Source organism: Callospermophilus lateralis, chromosome 10 (genome assembly GCF_048772815.1).
Source record: "Callospermophilus lateralis isolate mCalLat2 chromosome 10, mCalLat2.hap1, whole genome shotgun sequence".
In the NCBI taxonomy this organism is placed as follows: domain Eukaryota; kingdom Metazoa; phylum Chordata; class Mammalia; order Rodentia; family Sciuridae; genus Callospermophilus; species Callospermophilus lateralis.
The window spans coordinates 76,373,220-76,389,916 of NC_135314.1; the positions used below are offsets into that span (position 1 = coordinate 76,373,220).

The window sequence follows — 16,697 nt, forward strand, 5'->3', positions numbered from 1 at the left end:
AGACATGAATTGGTGTGAACATATTTTATATACAAAAATATGAAAAATCGTGCTTTACATGTGTAATAAGAATTGTAATGCATTTGCTGTTGTGTATTTAAAAAATAATTTTAAAAAAAGAAAGGGAATTTATGATTGTTTTGTGAAATTTCCTAGACAGTGGCAGCTCCAGTTCCTTAACAAGACACATTGGCACATACATTTGTATAAACTTTATAGCAACTAATGTTCATGGCATCTTGGTGACTTTACCATGAATTGCTTTTGTGTGAAACTAAAAGGAAGCTTTCAAAATTGAAGGTTGGCATAGCAACAGTCTCCCAACTATCAATTCACACATAAAAACTACAGCTGAAGATCTGGCAGATGATTCAATCAAGAACTATTTTCAAAACAAATTTGCAAATTCAGTCTTCAGCAAGAGGGTACCATTTTGCAATAAGACATAACAGTAAGCATCTGTCTTCCATCATTCCACTGGAATGTTAGGACTTAACATTAATAACAGCTGACTTTTTTTGTTGTTTCTTCTCAGCGGACCCGAGAGTAAGCGAGCCGGTTTCTGGTAAGTGTCTCAGTGAACAATCACATGCTTTTTCTAAACTGACCAAACTAAAAAGGGTCAGCAAAATCGATGATTTCGCTATTTTACTACTTAGACTTCTTAGAAGATCAGGTGTGAATGTTTACCTAATACACTGATTAACATTTGAGAGCCTATGATGTTCTAGGGGCAAGTCAAGATATTTCAAAACTTGGTTTCACACATATTATCATGTAAGCTGAAATTTTCTGTTCAATAACGAAGTCAAAATATGCTACCCTCGCCAGGTATGGTGGTAGATACCTGTAAATACAACAATTTGGGAGACTGAGGCAGGAAGATCTCAAGTTTGAGGCAAGCCTTAGGAACTTGGAGAGACCTGTCTCATAAAACAAAAAAGGACTGGGGACGTGGCTCAGTGGTAAAGTGCGCCTGGGTTCAATCCCTAGAACCATCATCCCCCCAGTAAAACTAAAAAAAGATTCACCATCTCATTTCCACTTTTAATAACATATCACATCAAAGCAGTTGTTTAAATTTTATATTCTGCAAAAAGGAAACCTAAATTTGTTCCTCAACGATAGCCAGCATCGAGCACTGCAGAGGTTACTCAACAGCAAAACACATTGTTGTGAGATTTCTCTCACTGTTACTATTGACAGGAAGGAACTTATTTTGGATTTACTTTTTAAAACCTTTGTATTTTGGGCTCCAATAATTGTACTGGAAAAAACGGGTACCAACAAACTGGCAATGAACTTTGCAGACTGCTTTTGGAAAGCTTTTAGGACATCCCCTCCGTACCCAAGAATCAAGATACTAAATTCAAACTGTGTTTTGCTTATGCAGCAGGAAGAGATGCCATCTGGACTGAAAGACCCTTTAATTCAGACTCTTACTCAGAATGTAAGGGCAAACAGTATGTCAAAAGAACGTGGTATAAAAAATTTGTTGGAGTGCAACTGTGCAACTCTCTAAGATACAAGATTTATTTGAGCGACTCACTCACAGGTAAGCAGGGCAACCAGCATTATTTTTAGCCTTTGCCTTCAGGGAATGTTTTGCAGCATTTTATAACATGGTTTTTTCATGGAGAAGTCCAGGAACTAGGGGGTAATTCAGCATCTTTAGTTTTCCTGAGAAAAAAATGTTATTGAAATTGTCACACTGCTAGAAAACAAGGACTTAAAAGATGCTTTTAAGAAGTAAATAATGAAAATGCAATTTTGAAACAATGCTATCAAGGCAAACTTGAATGTACAAGCACGAGCATATTCATCTACTTTGTTACAAACATTCTAGGATAAAAAACATATTAGTAATAAAATGAATGTGTCTAACAATAATCATGGAAAGAGTATTTCATCTTTATAATACCAAAAGGGCTCTAACCTCATGTAGTTGTAATTTTCTATATTCATAAACATTTTTAACAAATATGCAAGGATGACCAACATAGAAACATGCATCTTTTCTTTCACTTAGCAAATGCTATATACTTCATGCCAGGCACTCTTCTAGGTGCTGATGGCAAAGCAGCAAACAAGACATATTCCTGCTTTCATGTAACATCTCTCTCTTCCTTCTCTCTTCAGTAGAGGCTCACAGACAAAAAATAAATAAATATGAATTTTATACAGGTGCTTTGAAGATAATTTTTAAAAGAGTGAGAGAACAGCTCAACAAGGATTGGAAGTGCCTTTAGTTAGAATGGTTTTAGGGAAGCTCTCTGAAAAGGTATCACTTCTGCTAATAATAATATTATGAGAAGGAAGCAACCACACAAAGGTCAGGGGGACATCGGATGTATAGACAGGGGAAAGAAAAAGTGCAAAGACTGAGGCAGAACACACCTGGTCAGTACCACTATTGTAGTACAGACAGGGGAACATCAAACAAGCAGGGCTGAATACATGGAGCTTTGAAATCAGGTAAGGAGTTTTAAGTTTTATTCTCAGTATAGTGGGAGACCACTGGAGAGGTTTAAGGAGGGTAGTAACATCTTACTTGCATTTTTAAAAATCAGTCTCTGAAGGGAGGGAAGGAAGAACAGAGAGGAGACAAGAATGAAAATAGGAACACCTGTTGAATCAAGAGACTTTGGTAGCTTGAACTAGGCTGATACAGGAGTAGGGGGGAAATATCCAAGAACAGGAAGATGATTCTTTCAAACAATTTATTTCAGAATTGTCACATATCAAAGCAATATTTCATTCTTTTAATTTCTGGTCCTTCAGGAAAATTTTATAACATTGGCGATCAAAGAGGCCATGGAGAAGATCACTGCCAGTTTGTAGATTCGTTTTTAGATGGACGCACAGGACAGCAACTTACTTCTGACCAGTTACCCACAAAGGAAGGTATGCTTTCTGATCCTTCTCATGAGCAAGAGAGCTTTCCAGATTAACTCAGAAAGAAATCAAGCTGAAGAAAGTGATCAAGTTAAAAAGAATTCTGCAGAACTACTGCTCTAATTACTTGGCTAGAAAAAGCAATAAACTTAAGTTTCTCTACTTAGAGCCAATGAAAGTTACACAGACATGTACAAATGTACTCCAAGAAAATCTATATTTGCAAAAACAGCTATAAGAGATCAGTGATCTCCAAACTATGATTCATGATTAACTATGGCTTTTGTTACATTATGCATAACTGCATTATTTTTTTATTCCTTTTAAAAGTAAATTTTATTGCTACTATATATGAAAAACAGTATTATTTGCCTTATAAATACATAAATAAAATACAACAATTTTGTTGAGAAGTTAATAACCTCTGTAACTTGCTAAAGACACTTTAGCACCAAGCCATGTATGTAATGGATTGAAAAAAGACTGAAAATTAATTTAATCCTTGTTTAAGTAGTTCAGAAGTGGGTAAATTAATTGTCCAAATTACTCAGGAAGCACCAGGAGGTTCTTTAAATCTTTTCAATCATTTGGTTAGACTTTTCAGTAACAGTTCATTCAATGGTACTTAAGAATATCAACATACTAAAAGATGACAACAAGGTCTATGAATATATTAACTGGCAGTTAAAACTGCTCTCAGATACTACCAACCATTCCATCCTAACTTGCTAAGGCAAATGTCAAAAATTTTTCAGGTCCTATGATTAAGGAGCCATTATACCTAAGGAAAGATGCCAGGGCTTCTGTTGCTCTGAAGTTTTCCAAATTACTTTGCTTCAGAGTAACTTTCAGTCATTCAGCACTATCCTTGAATCTATGAGCAATGAGGGCAAAAATAAAACACAGCAACTATTAAACAAAACTATTTTCTTCCTTAGGCTATTTCAGAGCAGTTCGCCAGGAACCTGTCCAATTTGGAGAAATAGGTGGTCACACCCAAATCACTTATGTCCAGTGGTATGAATGTGGGACTACAATTCCTGGAAAATGGTAGATGCTGCAATCATGCTCCAAAGTACTTCTGATTCATTATGGAAAAAAATATTGATGGAAATACTATGGTATTTGTCACATTCATTTAAAGCTATTTTGTTTACTATGTATAAAAGTCTGCAATCTAATAGCAATATTAGATGTTTATTATTAGAAAGGATTGCTGAGAATATTTATCAGGTTTTACAAAGTCATTTTAAGAAAGCAAGATATTGACATTAACAATAACATTTTTAGGGAAGCTGGCTCCCTATTCATGGTATTTTAAGAGATCATTTGTATATTATTTATCACAGTGTTGTAATAATGTTCTGAGATACTTTTATAACAAAATTAACATCAAAACTTATTATATATACTTTAAAAAAATTTCCTTTTATTGGTGTGTATGCTTCCTATTGGTGAGTTAATTCCATGAAACTCTACTTAGTTTAATTTATTAGATCAAATTATCTTCAGGGGGAAAAAATTATATCTGAGGGGAAAAGGTCCTACTATTCACGTTTATTTAAACTTCCATTTTTCACTATGAGCTGAAAAGATTTCCTGAATAGATACTTTCTGTTAATATAATTTTCATAAATTATCTACAAATTACTGAAAAAAATTCATTTGAATAAGTAAGTTTCATTTCAGCTAAAAATGGGGTTGATAAACTAATGATATACTTTCAAAAGAAATGTGTCTGAATATACTATCAAAATTATCCAAGCAACAGTCTATTTTTATGTTTTTATTTGAGCTGTATGCTGAGACTATATGTGAAGTCTGAGCATGAAAAGATAATGCATGATGAGATCTCTACCATTTTACAGACTATCTGCTATATATTTATGCTAGATTTCTATGAATGAATCACAGGGTGTTTTTGTAATACTGTTTAACTCAAGCTGTAATAAAAATCTAACTTCATTTTCATTAAAAGGTATTATTTTCCTTCATGCTGGGATAGGAATGCTGCATCATTACCTTCATTTTGTGTGCTTACTTTTCAACATGCTTCATTCTTATCAATGCTAAAATTCTGTATTTTTCAAACAACTATAAATTCTTCAATAAAGAGATGTAGTTTTTTTTAAAACTTGAGTTTATTTCTAAATGGTTCATTAGAAGATATCACAAACATACTTTTCATAAGGAAAAATCAAAGTAAACTAGGGTCTCTGAACCCCCACCCCAATGTAACAGTATATTGTGTGTATGTCCTAAGTTAATCAATCTTCCTATGAAGTCTATTTTAGTTTGTTTCAAATGAATGGTTTTTGAATACATTTCTTTTAAAGAATTTTAAAAAAGGGCAATTTCTTTCCATGGGAATCTGTAAATTAAAATGTTTATACTTCATTCTAAGACAAAACACCAGTAAAGATTTCTGTTTAAAAACATTATTTTTCTTAAGTATGTTAATAACAAAATTAATACAAGACCATGAATGGATTCAATCACCTTTATTAACCTATCAATGTTACATTTTATCCATAATATCTAGTCATTGTCTCTACTTTAGTACATCATGTTAATAGTAAAAAGCCAAGTATGATGGCTTAACCTCAACCTAGCATTTTAATATCCTCTGGACAAGGGAAGCTAGAAAGCCAATCACTTTACACACATGTAAATGTAGTGTTCCAAAATAACTAGAAAGCTGCTACATTTTTAAGCAGGGGAGGAAGAAAAACAACTTTCATTTTGGTCTTTTGTTCTAGCAAATTATACTTTCAATTAACAGCAACAATAATATCAAAAAATGCTCTGCCTTTTGAATTAACTTCAATACAAATTAAAATAAAATAGTATTGGAGTCTTTTAGGAGGCAAACAGCTAGCAGCTACATTCATCAGTGTAGCTGGCCTCCTTATCGATAACCAGGTCCAGGTTGGGTATAGCCCTGACCAAAGGGAGGACGGTTACGTGCATAAGGGTTAGGCCCACTTGGAGGAGGGGTCATGGTACTTCCAGAAGGTGGAGTAAAACTTGGTCTTGGTTGATAAGCCCCAGGTTGGTTTGGAGCCATTCCAGGCTGAGAGGCAGGGGCCACAGTATAATTAGTAGGCTGAGACGTTTGGGTAGTGTAAGGTTGTGGAGGATAACTGCTCGCCTGGTACTGCTGTGGTGGTTGAGCAGCCAGCTGCTGAGGCTGACCAGAAAAGGTAGGAGCCGGTGCCTGGGAAGTTGGTTGCTGGCCATATCCCTGGAACTGCTGAGGTTGTTGGGGTCCAGTCTGCTGACTATAGCTAGCTGAAAAGGTAAAATAACATATACATCTTATTTTTATTTTGATGCAAGTTTTCCAAAGAATTAATCTTACTGTTATGGACCAAAAATGATTAAAAATTTAATAACCTTGTTCACAATACTTATGCAATGAGTATCCATTTATGAGAAATGCAGATTCCATCATAAAATATTTTAAGACCAGTTATTAAAAGAGACAGTTTTCTAGACAATTTAAACCCTCTAATCTTAAACTGAATCACTATATATGTATTTTCATTACAACTGCTCTGCTTTGAGACTATATAATTCTTGAGAGCAATTCCTGCTCTAGCATAATTCCTAATACAGAGTAGATGCTCAAATTTATTAAGGAATCATACTTTCTAGGATGACCAAAAACATATGAGCTAAATAGTCATTAACAAGGTTTTGAGGAGACCTACTGAACACAGTACCAAATAAAAATACATTGCAGATAATGAACATATTTTTATATGAAACAATACTATAAATACACCCTATTATACTAATGAATGCTTTAAAGTTTATTCACTCCAGAGTATCTAAACCATTTAAGAATAAATAAGTACCATTTTCAGAAGATTTGGTATCTGATGCTTTTGCCTGACTTAGCAGTCCAGCATAACACACAAAATGCATACCATATTGCCCCACAAAATCAACATCTATATTAATTATGTTTTAGGATGTAATTGTTTTAAAACAAAATCTGCTTCACTGAAAACTTTTATCTCTACCATGAAACACACCTGCAGCTACTTGCAATGAAACCTCTCCATTGACTGGAATCCTGTCAGCATTAAATACCAGATACATAAGAAAATTATTAAAATATGTACAACCCTGCATTTAAGGAAAAAAAAAGGATTGAATGAATTTGAGTATATTCTGAACTCACCTTGAACCTGGGTTCAAAATCTACTCATGAAAGAAACCTTTAAGACATACTCCATGAACAAAACTGGAAAAGGTCAGAGGGAAACTGGCAAACCAACAGTGTCAAAGATGGTCCAATGTTACCAACACCACCACTTAACAGTCTCAAGCAGAGTATTAAGTTGACTATTTCCATAATTCTCAATTAAATTCAAATTGATAGGACTAGTGGGATCAGAAATGCAAAGATAATAATCTGAAAATAAGTTTTACTAAGAGTGAAGACCCTGACTAAAATTATTAAGAACAAGTTTAGTTGTTAATAAGTCAAATATCCAAAACATTTTACCCATGGTAGCATCTAAGTACTGAACTAAAATAAATGTGTGATAAAATCTTGCCATACAATTTCCCCTATCCTCCACATCAAACTTTGAACTTTAAGACTGAGGGGTGCGGGGAGAAAAGCTGCCTTTTCATCCTCACAAAATCTGAGTCAGTAAACAACCAATCCTTAATTGTAGATCAAAAGAGGGACTAACCACAAGGGCATTTCAGGCTGAGGTTATGGCTCAGTGGTAGAGCACTTGCCTAGCATGTGTGAAGCACTGGGTTCAATTCTCAGCACCACATATAAATAAACTAATAAAAAAGGTCCATCAACAATTTAAAAAGTATTTTTTAAAAAGTCATTTCATTAATAGCCTTTCAATCAAAATATGGCAATGTTTCTATTATGTGTATTAGTTTTCCACTACTACCCCTCCCCTGAAATAAGCAGCTTTTGATGAAGATTATCATAAATTTTAAGAAATGAACATTCTGGTTTTGGTTTTAAATCAATGAATAAGAAAAGCATCATATGGTCCACAAAGTCTAAGATATTTACTCTTTAACCTTTTATAGAAAAAAAAAAATCTGCCAACTCCTGGTCTAGACTAGAGAATGCAGAATCCACAGGGAAGTACTTAATTGCAAGGTCAAAAGGGCTGGTTCTAGTCCAGTCCCCCCACCAAATGGCTATATGTCTTTTGCAAGTCTTAACCTCCTTAAACCCTATTTGCCTCATCTGTAAAAAGTGAGTGGGACAAATCAGTGGTGCCCTAATGCTGACTACACATGACTTGTGATGTTTTTAAAATACCAAAGCCTGAGTCCAACTACGAAACAAATGAAACAAAATCTATGAGAATGGGATCCAGGTACCAAGAAGCTATTAAGGTGATTCTGAAGCAGAGTAATGGCTGAAATCCCTATATTAAATGAGCACATATTTTTAGCTCTGATATTCTACTATTAAATTTACATAAATCATATAACAACACTTTTTAAATTTAAATGACTAGAAACTAAAAATAAACTTCCCCTTACTATAATCTAAGCTTAAATTCATTCCATCTCTTTAATACAAGTAAAACTAAGAACGTGATAAAATATGCCAAGCTCTAATTAATGACAAAATTTTATTGCCTATGTCAGGGGTCAGCAAATTTCTTCACAGGAAAAAGAATAAAGCCCTCTTACCTGTGAAAGGGTCAGAAAGTAAATATTTTAGACTTTGTGGACCACCCTGTTTCTGTTTTAACTAGTTGTCTTTGCCATTATAATGTCAAAAATAGCAATGGATAATACAGAAATGGTGGTGAACTTTCCTAATAAAACTTCATTCACATAAAGAGCCTTGCCTCTAGTTGGTAATACAAAACTCCATAAAATTTAGAAAAGATTCAACTTACATAATTATAACTGGAATTTTGATACTTAAATGATATCTATTTAAAACAAACAAAAAAATGTTAAGTTCCCTGAATGCCATTTAAAATAATTTTATTTTTATGACTTATTTTCTGGTATTCCTACACACCTTACAGAAACGAACACCTAAGTGGCTTAATTTAGTTTATATTTAATCACATCACTTTTCCAATGAGGAAACCGTTAATATTCCTGTGGATACTAAGATATGCCTGAATTATGTGTCGCACATAAATTGGGGAAATATTTTCCATTTCTTTTTCAGTTCTATATCATCTAAGTAAGAGATAAACTGATGTTAGAAATATTTTATATTAAAAGCTTTTCTATACAACAAGTTAACTATAGAATCATCTGCTAAGTCTTATTAGACCCACTGAAAAACTGAAATATTGACTTACAAAACATTTATGTACACATTTTAAAATAAAACAAATATTTCCCCTAATACTTAATTCTTACTATAACAATGTAAATATTACAAATCAAGTATATTCAAGGAAGAGCTTAAAAATTTCATGAGTACAGAAACAGACCAAAAACTATAAGCCAACAACTCCCTTTCAACACCTGCTCACCTGAATACTGAATACCATACTGCTGGGGTGGCTGAGGTGGAGCCTGAGGTGGTTGGGTACCGTAGCTAGCTTGCTGCTGGTACTGTTGGTACATCTGACCTAAAACAGAAAACACAAGACAAAGAGGCAGGTTTAATTTGGCAGGGAGTAATTTTTTAAGGCACATTTACATTTTCTCTCCATCCAAATACATAAACACACTGAGTAATAAAATACTATGTGTTTGTTGCTCTTTAAATGTCTGTAAAGGAGAAGAATGAAGAATTTGCAATTGCTTTGCTGTAAGATAAACTGCAGAGAATTACTGACAGCAAAAACAAATGTTTTTAAATGAAAATGCAAATCAGATAAGTACTGCCAATGTTCAGTAAATATCAAGTGAGTCAAAAAAATCAATAAAATAAATATGAGGAAAAAATAGGTCCCAAATCTCTACCAAAGTACTATATTTATCCTCTAAAAATTTCATCCTCTATTACCATTATGAATAAATCTTTTGGTAGCAAGGAAATAAATAACAACTTTCATTCTGGAGATGAGATATCTTTGGCATTTGCCAACAATTTGATTTCTATGACTATGTAATATATGAGTATTCTTTCAATGATATGGAATCTGAGAAAGTCTAAATAGTTCTTTATTGCATGGCAGAACTCTTTAACAGTGGGAATGTGTTCTTGCACACACAATCCTTTTTGGGTCAGTAGACCACAGTGACTCTAGAGAAACCTGTTAGATACTTACAACCTGTGAGTTTTCAAGCAAAAAAAGATTTATTGCTTATGTCTTTATCATCTCTACTTCTTTACATTATTTTAATAGATTGAACTAGATCTAATTCTAGAGTGGCAAGAAAATTTGCATTGTTAATATCCAGCATTAAATCATATGTTGGCTTAGTCTTTATAAAATATTCAAACCAACTACTATTAATCAAAAAGACTATGGATAACCAGATATTCATGGCAGAAAATGAGATAAATACTGGGGGGAAAAAAAGAAAATAAATTACTAGTGCCACTTAAATTCAAGTACAGCAAGCAGCTAGCACTTATAGGCTTAGATAAAGAAATGGAGCCCAGGGTTAGTTGTGGCTCAGTGGTAGAGCACTTGTTTAACAAGCATGAGGCACACTGGGTTCAATTCTCAGCACCGCACATAAATAAATAAAGGTCCACTAAAACTAAAAAACAAAAAAAAAAAAAGAAGAAAGAAGCAATGGAGCCCAATGTACTGTCTGCTCAGCCTGAGGGTGTCTCTAAGGAAGCACTAAATGAGTTATGATTTTATGTAGTTTATTTCCTAGCAAGCAGTTGTATCTTTTTTATAATGAAAATAAAATCTGCTCAATTATTTTTAGGCTATTAATAGTCTTTCCAAATACAACAACAACCAAAAAAACTTCACAAGTTTCTTAAATGCTTTATTAATGGTTTAGATTAATCAAAAGCATAGAAGATAGCACAGAAGTTAACTAAATTTAGATACCATCTTAATCCTGGATTATATTTCATAACTAAATTTTAGAATAGAAGTGACCAGAATCTAAAATAAGAAGGTAACCAGGTAAAGAAATATAACTAAGAGTAGAAATATGTATAAGTGAACTTAGAAATCAGAATGATTAACTTTATAATGCGAAAATAAGCAAATAAGCAATAAATCCATGAAAAAAAGTTTAATAACTTCATAGGGAGGAAGAGCATGAGAAGAAAATTACCACTAAACAGGGAAGAGAGGTAGGAGGGAATGGGAGGAAGAAGGGGAATTGCACGGAAGATGGAAGGAGACCCTCATCGTTATACAAAATACATATATGATGGTGTGAGGGGGAAGAGAAAAAAAAAAGAGAGAAATGTGTCACAGTAAATTGGGTAGAGAGAGATGATGGGAAGGGAGGGGAGGAGAGGGGAGGTTAGGGAGGGCAGCAGAATACAACAGACACTAGTATTGCTGTATGAAAATACGTGGCTGTATAACCAATGTGATCCTGCAATCTGTACACATGGAAAAATGAGAATTCATACCCCATTTGAATCAAATGTATGACATGTCAAGATCATTGTATTATCTTGAACAACTAATAATAATAATAATAAAAAAGATTAAGCAACTTACCTGAGATCAATAGCTAAAAACAGAACTATCAATAGCTAAAAACCATCACTGGAATCCAGGCATATCTCCAAAACTGTAGTGGTACAAAGTTTTGTACACTTTAACCCATTTAATAAAAATATTAACATAGGCATCATCAAAATGGATGAGATTAAGGCTCCATGTAGTAAACTGTTTTCATCACTGACACTATAAAGAATTCACATTCAAAAAGCATTAACTATTTTCCTCAATAAAAATGTACAGTACAACTCTGGACGTTTTCCTTTATCCCTTCCTTCTTCCTTCCTTCCTAGTATGTTCTTCTGAACTGCCACAAACCCATTTTGAAAAATATCACTCCTAAGGTTAAAAATTTCAAAGGTTATTACTATCTTTGCAAAACATCCCTTTACTTTTCTTAAACCCGTTTCATGCAAGACAAAATGGGACTTTCACTGTCACTGTATTCTGAATTTAAGAATGCTGTATTTTTTTTTTTTTAAAGGAGGAACACCTTTACATACTTGAAAGAAAAAGAGTTAAGGATATATTAAGTGAAAACAGCATGGCATAGACATGGTTCATAGTAAGCAATGTTTTGAATAGTAAATAAAATAATAATAATAGCAAAGTTTTATGCTTATCCAGTATATTTTCAAAAGGAATCAATGACACAATTAAGTAAAGATTACCTAGGAAGAAAAAGAGTAAAGGTGAGACTTTTGGGATTGTACTGTTACAAAATGTAGTAGCCAGTGGAGACCTTCAATGACTTTTGCACATGCAAAGCATTTGACAATGGCTTGGTATTCTTTACCTTTTCAGAAATTAGAAAGTTTAACTCCATAATCAAAAAACAAGCAATAAATACTCTCTTGTGTAGTCCCTCCTACACTGAAGGGGTTGAGCTATACAACAAGAGAATATTGCAGAAATGACAATGATATTTCTGAGGGCAAACCATAAGAGTCATCTTCCACTATCATTCTCTCTTGATCACTTGTTCTGCTAGAATAAGTCATCCAAGCTGCCCTACTGAGGAGGTTCACAAAGTGCTTGTAAGGAGCTAACCCTCGGTTCTGGATAAGTTTCAGATGACTAAAGTCCCAGCAGTCATCTTGACTGCAACTTCATAAAAGACCCTAAAACCCCAACTACTCAGCTAAACTATTCCCAAATCCCTGACTCTAAAACTACAGGAGATAACCATGCTGTGGATGTTGTTTTCAGCATCTTCATTCAGGGGTAACAGTTACATAGCAACAGATAATTAACATAAGTAGTTTTTACTTTGGTGCTAAAATATCATTAAGTGTTGAAGTCACATAAATTGGGCTTCAATTGTTCTATGTGTCTCAAAATTTACAAAATGAAAAGCTACTTAGTTATATTCTTTTTGACCTTTTAATTTTGGTTTAGCAGTATTTTCTGGTCTTTACTGATTTTTAGTCCTTTTCTCACTAGCATTTATTTTTTGGCAAATTACACTTGGTCTTCCAATAACAGAGTTAATGGCTTTACCTAAAGAAGGTAACTTTGTCTATTTTGTTTTTTTAAAAAATGATATTCAAGACAGACACATGCTACAAAATGATGCACTGGTCAATGATGGACGGCATATAGAATAGTGGTCTCACGTGTATATCACCAAGTGATGTCATAGCCATCTTAGTTTGTATGAACATGCTCCATGATGTTCATACAAGGACATAATTGCCTAATGATGCATTCCTCAGACCCCATTGGTCAGAGACACATGACTTATTTTATTAAGCTTTTTTAATAAATAATATATTAAGACTACAATCCTTGGAGAAATTTTTATAAATTCAAAATTACAAGTCCAAGGTCCTTTTTATGGTATTTAAGTGACAACTCAAAATTATTTATTTTATTTTGGATTATTATATAAAAGATTATTGTGTTAATCAGTTATAAGTAATAAGATTTTTATATTGATAATTCTGGCCAATTATAACCAGCGGCTGACCTAAATAACTGGCAATGTCAGGGACTCATACATGAAAAAGTCTACACTTCATCATTTATCTAAAGTAATACTATCCAATACAATAGCCACTAGCCACCTGTGGCTGAGCAACAGAAAAAGAGTTATAGGAAGTGAAAACAGCATGGTATAGTAGACATGTGGGTAGTCTAAAACCAGTTTATAATAATATATAATTTATTTGTACTCAAATAAATTATATATTATTTGAATACATTTCAAATTGGTGTCACATCCCATATTTCCAATATGCAATACAAAATACATGTTTAAATGAGCGGTTACATGTTGATATACAAATATAATGGGCTAAATAAAATGTATTACTGAAATTTTATTTTTTTTAATTTAACTAATAAAAAATCTAATCTACATGTAGTTTCTATTATAATTCTTTGGGACAGCACTAACTTAGAAATCAGAGCCGTTTACTAATCTTTTGACTGGTACCATATACTAAAAACTATATAATTTTTATACTGCATAAACATAAGCTAAAATTAACAATTGTGTCAAGGCATATATTTAATGCTACTCTAAAGCAATTAAATGCATTCAAATGGTGTCCATCTGCTATCTCTATTCCCAACATCATTTGTTGGGAACAGAGGTGAGAAAAATTTTCCACTGTACATTACTTTTTTATATTCCTAAAATTTTACCTGTTTAAAAATTTTCAATGAACCCCCTCATCATAAGATAATTTGAAATAATATTAGTGCAGCCCTAAGTCCCATTCCTTTATTATTGAACAGGAAACCTTATTTGGTTTCATTATCCTTATAAATGCTGTTTCACAATACTATTCACTGCTTCAAATAGGAATTTTTTTTAAGCAGATGGTTTTAGTATACCTGATATAGCAGTTAAACTGTTATAATATCCAAACTCTGCTTCTGCCTCCCATTTCAGTCCACCTCTGCTTCAGTTCTAGTTTGTTCTGGTTTTGGAAGCTGTACTTGGGTGCAGAGAAAGGCAGTAACTACTGCTCCTTGAGAAAAGTCGTAATACAATAAGAAATTCTTCCCAAACCATTCATTCATCAGCAAAATGCCAGCTGCTATCTCCTAATGACTCTTTCATTCGGTGAACTACTCTGAAAGTATCACCATATAATGACAGGATTCTATTCCAAAAGCGGTCAGTTTATTTAAGGCTACTTTAAATGTGATTGATAACTTCAATTACTTGCTTCTGATGCTGAAAACACATCATACCACCCCCTGACCAAACCCTTTTATACAAATAGTTAGAGCACCACCTGGTGTTAAATGTTTTAAAATGGAACGTGTGGTTTCAAAGACCCTAACATTCACAGAAATAACATAATCTCAGGAAGGCAACCTAAAGATCAATGTTATGATTTGGATATAAGGTGTTCCCCAAAAGCTCCTATATTATTACAGAAATGTTCCAAGGTGAAATGCTCAGATTGTTAAAACTGTAACCTAATTAGTCCATCCTAGTTTGAATGGACTGGGTGGTAACTGTAGGCAGATAGGGTGTGACTGAAATAGATGGATCACTGGGGATATATCATGGAAGGGTACATATTCCTGTGCACTTTCCTCCACTCTGTGCTTCTTGGCTACAAAGAGGAGAGCAGCTTCCCTCTGTCACACCGTGCCCCCATGATGTTCTACTTCACTTTGGGTCAAAAACAATGAAGTCAGCCATCTACAGAATGACCTCTGAAACCTCCTCTAAATTGTTACTATTGGGTATTTTGGTCACAGTGATGCAAAACCTAACTAAAACAATTAGTAAGTACTTAGGTATGTTCTGCAGAATTCTAAGGGTTTCAAGGAGGGTTCCAAGGGTTTTGATACCCATTACCTTGAGCTCCAATCTCTTCCAGCCACAGCAATAACCTTTTTATTGGTTTTAAATACTGGCCTTTCAAGTTATATTTCAGATGAAAAGCATTCTTTTGAAACCACTGGTTTAGCTCAATTTTCACTTTATTTCATTTTTTTTTCCAATTTTCACATTTTATGGTCAGTGAGAGAATATCAAAAGCCAGAGAATCTAAACTACTCATCCAAGGATGCATTATTTAGAGGTAAGTCTGACTTAAAATATAAAGAACTCTCCAAAACTACTATGCTAAAGTTATGGCTTATCTCTATTTTAAAAATATTTTAAGTTAGAAAAATTACACAGTTTAGGTGTTGGGTCTAAAATGCCACCATGGAATTACGCAAAGTAAACTGTGAAGTCATCTTTCCCAATTTCACTCTCCTCCCCAGGGTTCACCACTGACTAGTGAGTGCTATGAATTCTTCCTAATCTTTCATTCTGTATTTATATTCACAAAAATACATTTTTATTGGTGCACTGTAATTATACATAAAAAGTAGGCTTCATTATGTCATATTTGCACATGCTCACATGCATATAATTTGATCAATTTAATTCACCAGTACCTTCCCTTTTCCTTCCATCCTGCCTCCCCAGATCTGCTTGCTCTACTGATGTCCTTTGCATTATTATTTTTAAATAGCGTGCTGTAGATTTCATTTCCCATGACCTTCCCTCCTCCTACCCTGCCCATCCCCTTCCTCTACTCTATTAGTCTCCTATTTTCATAAGAACCTTCTCTTTATTATTGTTCCTCTCTCTAGGTTCCACAAATCAGAGAAAACTTTTGACCCTTAACTTTCTGAGCCTAGTTTACTTCATTTAGCATAATGTTCTCCAGGTCCTTTCATTAACTTGCAAATGACATAGTAACATATACAGACTACACTTTCTTTATCCATTCACCTGTTGATAGACCTAGGCTGGTTCCATAACTTGGCTACTGTGAACTGCACTGCATCTTATGCATATATCACTGTTGGATGATGTTTTTAGTTTCAGTGTTTCTGGTATAATTCCTAGGTCTTTGATACACTTTGATATGATTTTTGTGTAGTGTGAGAAGTAGGAATCTAGTTTCAGTCTTCCACATATGGATATCCAGTTTTCCCATCACCATTGCGTTCAAGCAGGATATCTTTCTTCAAACATGTTTTTGGCACCTCTGGATAAATTCCAAAGAGTGGAATATATGGGCTTTATTCCCAGTGTTCTGAGGAATCTCCATAGTGCTTTCCAAAGTGACTGTACTAATTTGCAGTCCCAACAATGTATAAGCATATCTTTCTTCCCATTTCCATGTCAGGAATTATTATTTGTATTCTTGTTGACTG

At 33.8% G+C, this 16,697-nt stretch overlaps 2 protein-coding genes across 15 annotated transcripts in view; one reads left to right on the forward strand and one right to left on the reverse strand.

Moving 5' to 3' along the window:
- The window catches only part of Abi3bp (ABI family member 3 binding protein), a 238,438-nt gene extending 233,454 nt beyond the window's left edge, over positions 1 to 4,984 (forward strand). For all 12 annotated transcript variants that reach the window (XM_076866958.2, XM_076866959.2, XM_076866960.2 and 9 more), the window contains 4 exons: positions 536 to 565; positions 1,394 to 1,555; positions 2,782 to 2,904; positions 3,834 to 4,984. In XM_076866958.2, coding sequence (XP_076723073.2) covers positions 536 to 565; positions 1,394 to 1,555; positions 2,782 to 2,904; positions 3,834 to 3,949 — 431 coding nt within the window. In that variant the 3' untranslated portion in view covers positions 3,950 to 4,984. The remainder of the gene's footprint in view (positions 1 to 535; positions 566 to 1,393; positions 1,556 to 2,781; positions 2,905 to 3,833) is intronic.
- Positions 4,985 to 5,108: 124 nt separating this feature from the next.
- Tfg (trafficking from ER to golgi regulator) overlaps positions 5,109 to 16,697 on the reverse strand; it is a 36,575-nt gene continuing 24,986 nt past the window's right edge. For all 3 annotated transcript variants that reach the window (XM_076868374.1, XM_076868373.1, XM_076868375.1), the window contains exons 7-8: positions 9,396 to 9,494; positions 5,109 to 6,186 (exon numbers count right to left, since the gene is read on the reverse strand). In XM_076868374.1, the coding sequence (XP_076724489.1) occupies positions 5,804 to 6,186; positions 9,396 to 9,494 (482 nt within the window). In that variant the 3' untranslated portion in view covers positions 5,109 to 5,803. The remainder of the gene's footprint in view (positions 6,187 to 9,395; positions 9,495 to 16,697) is intronic.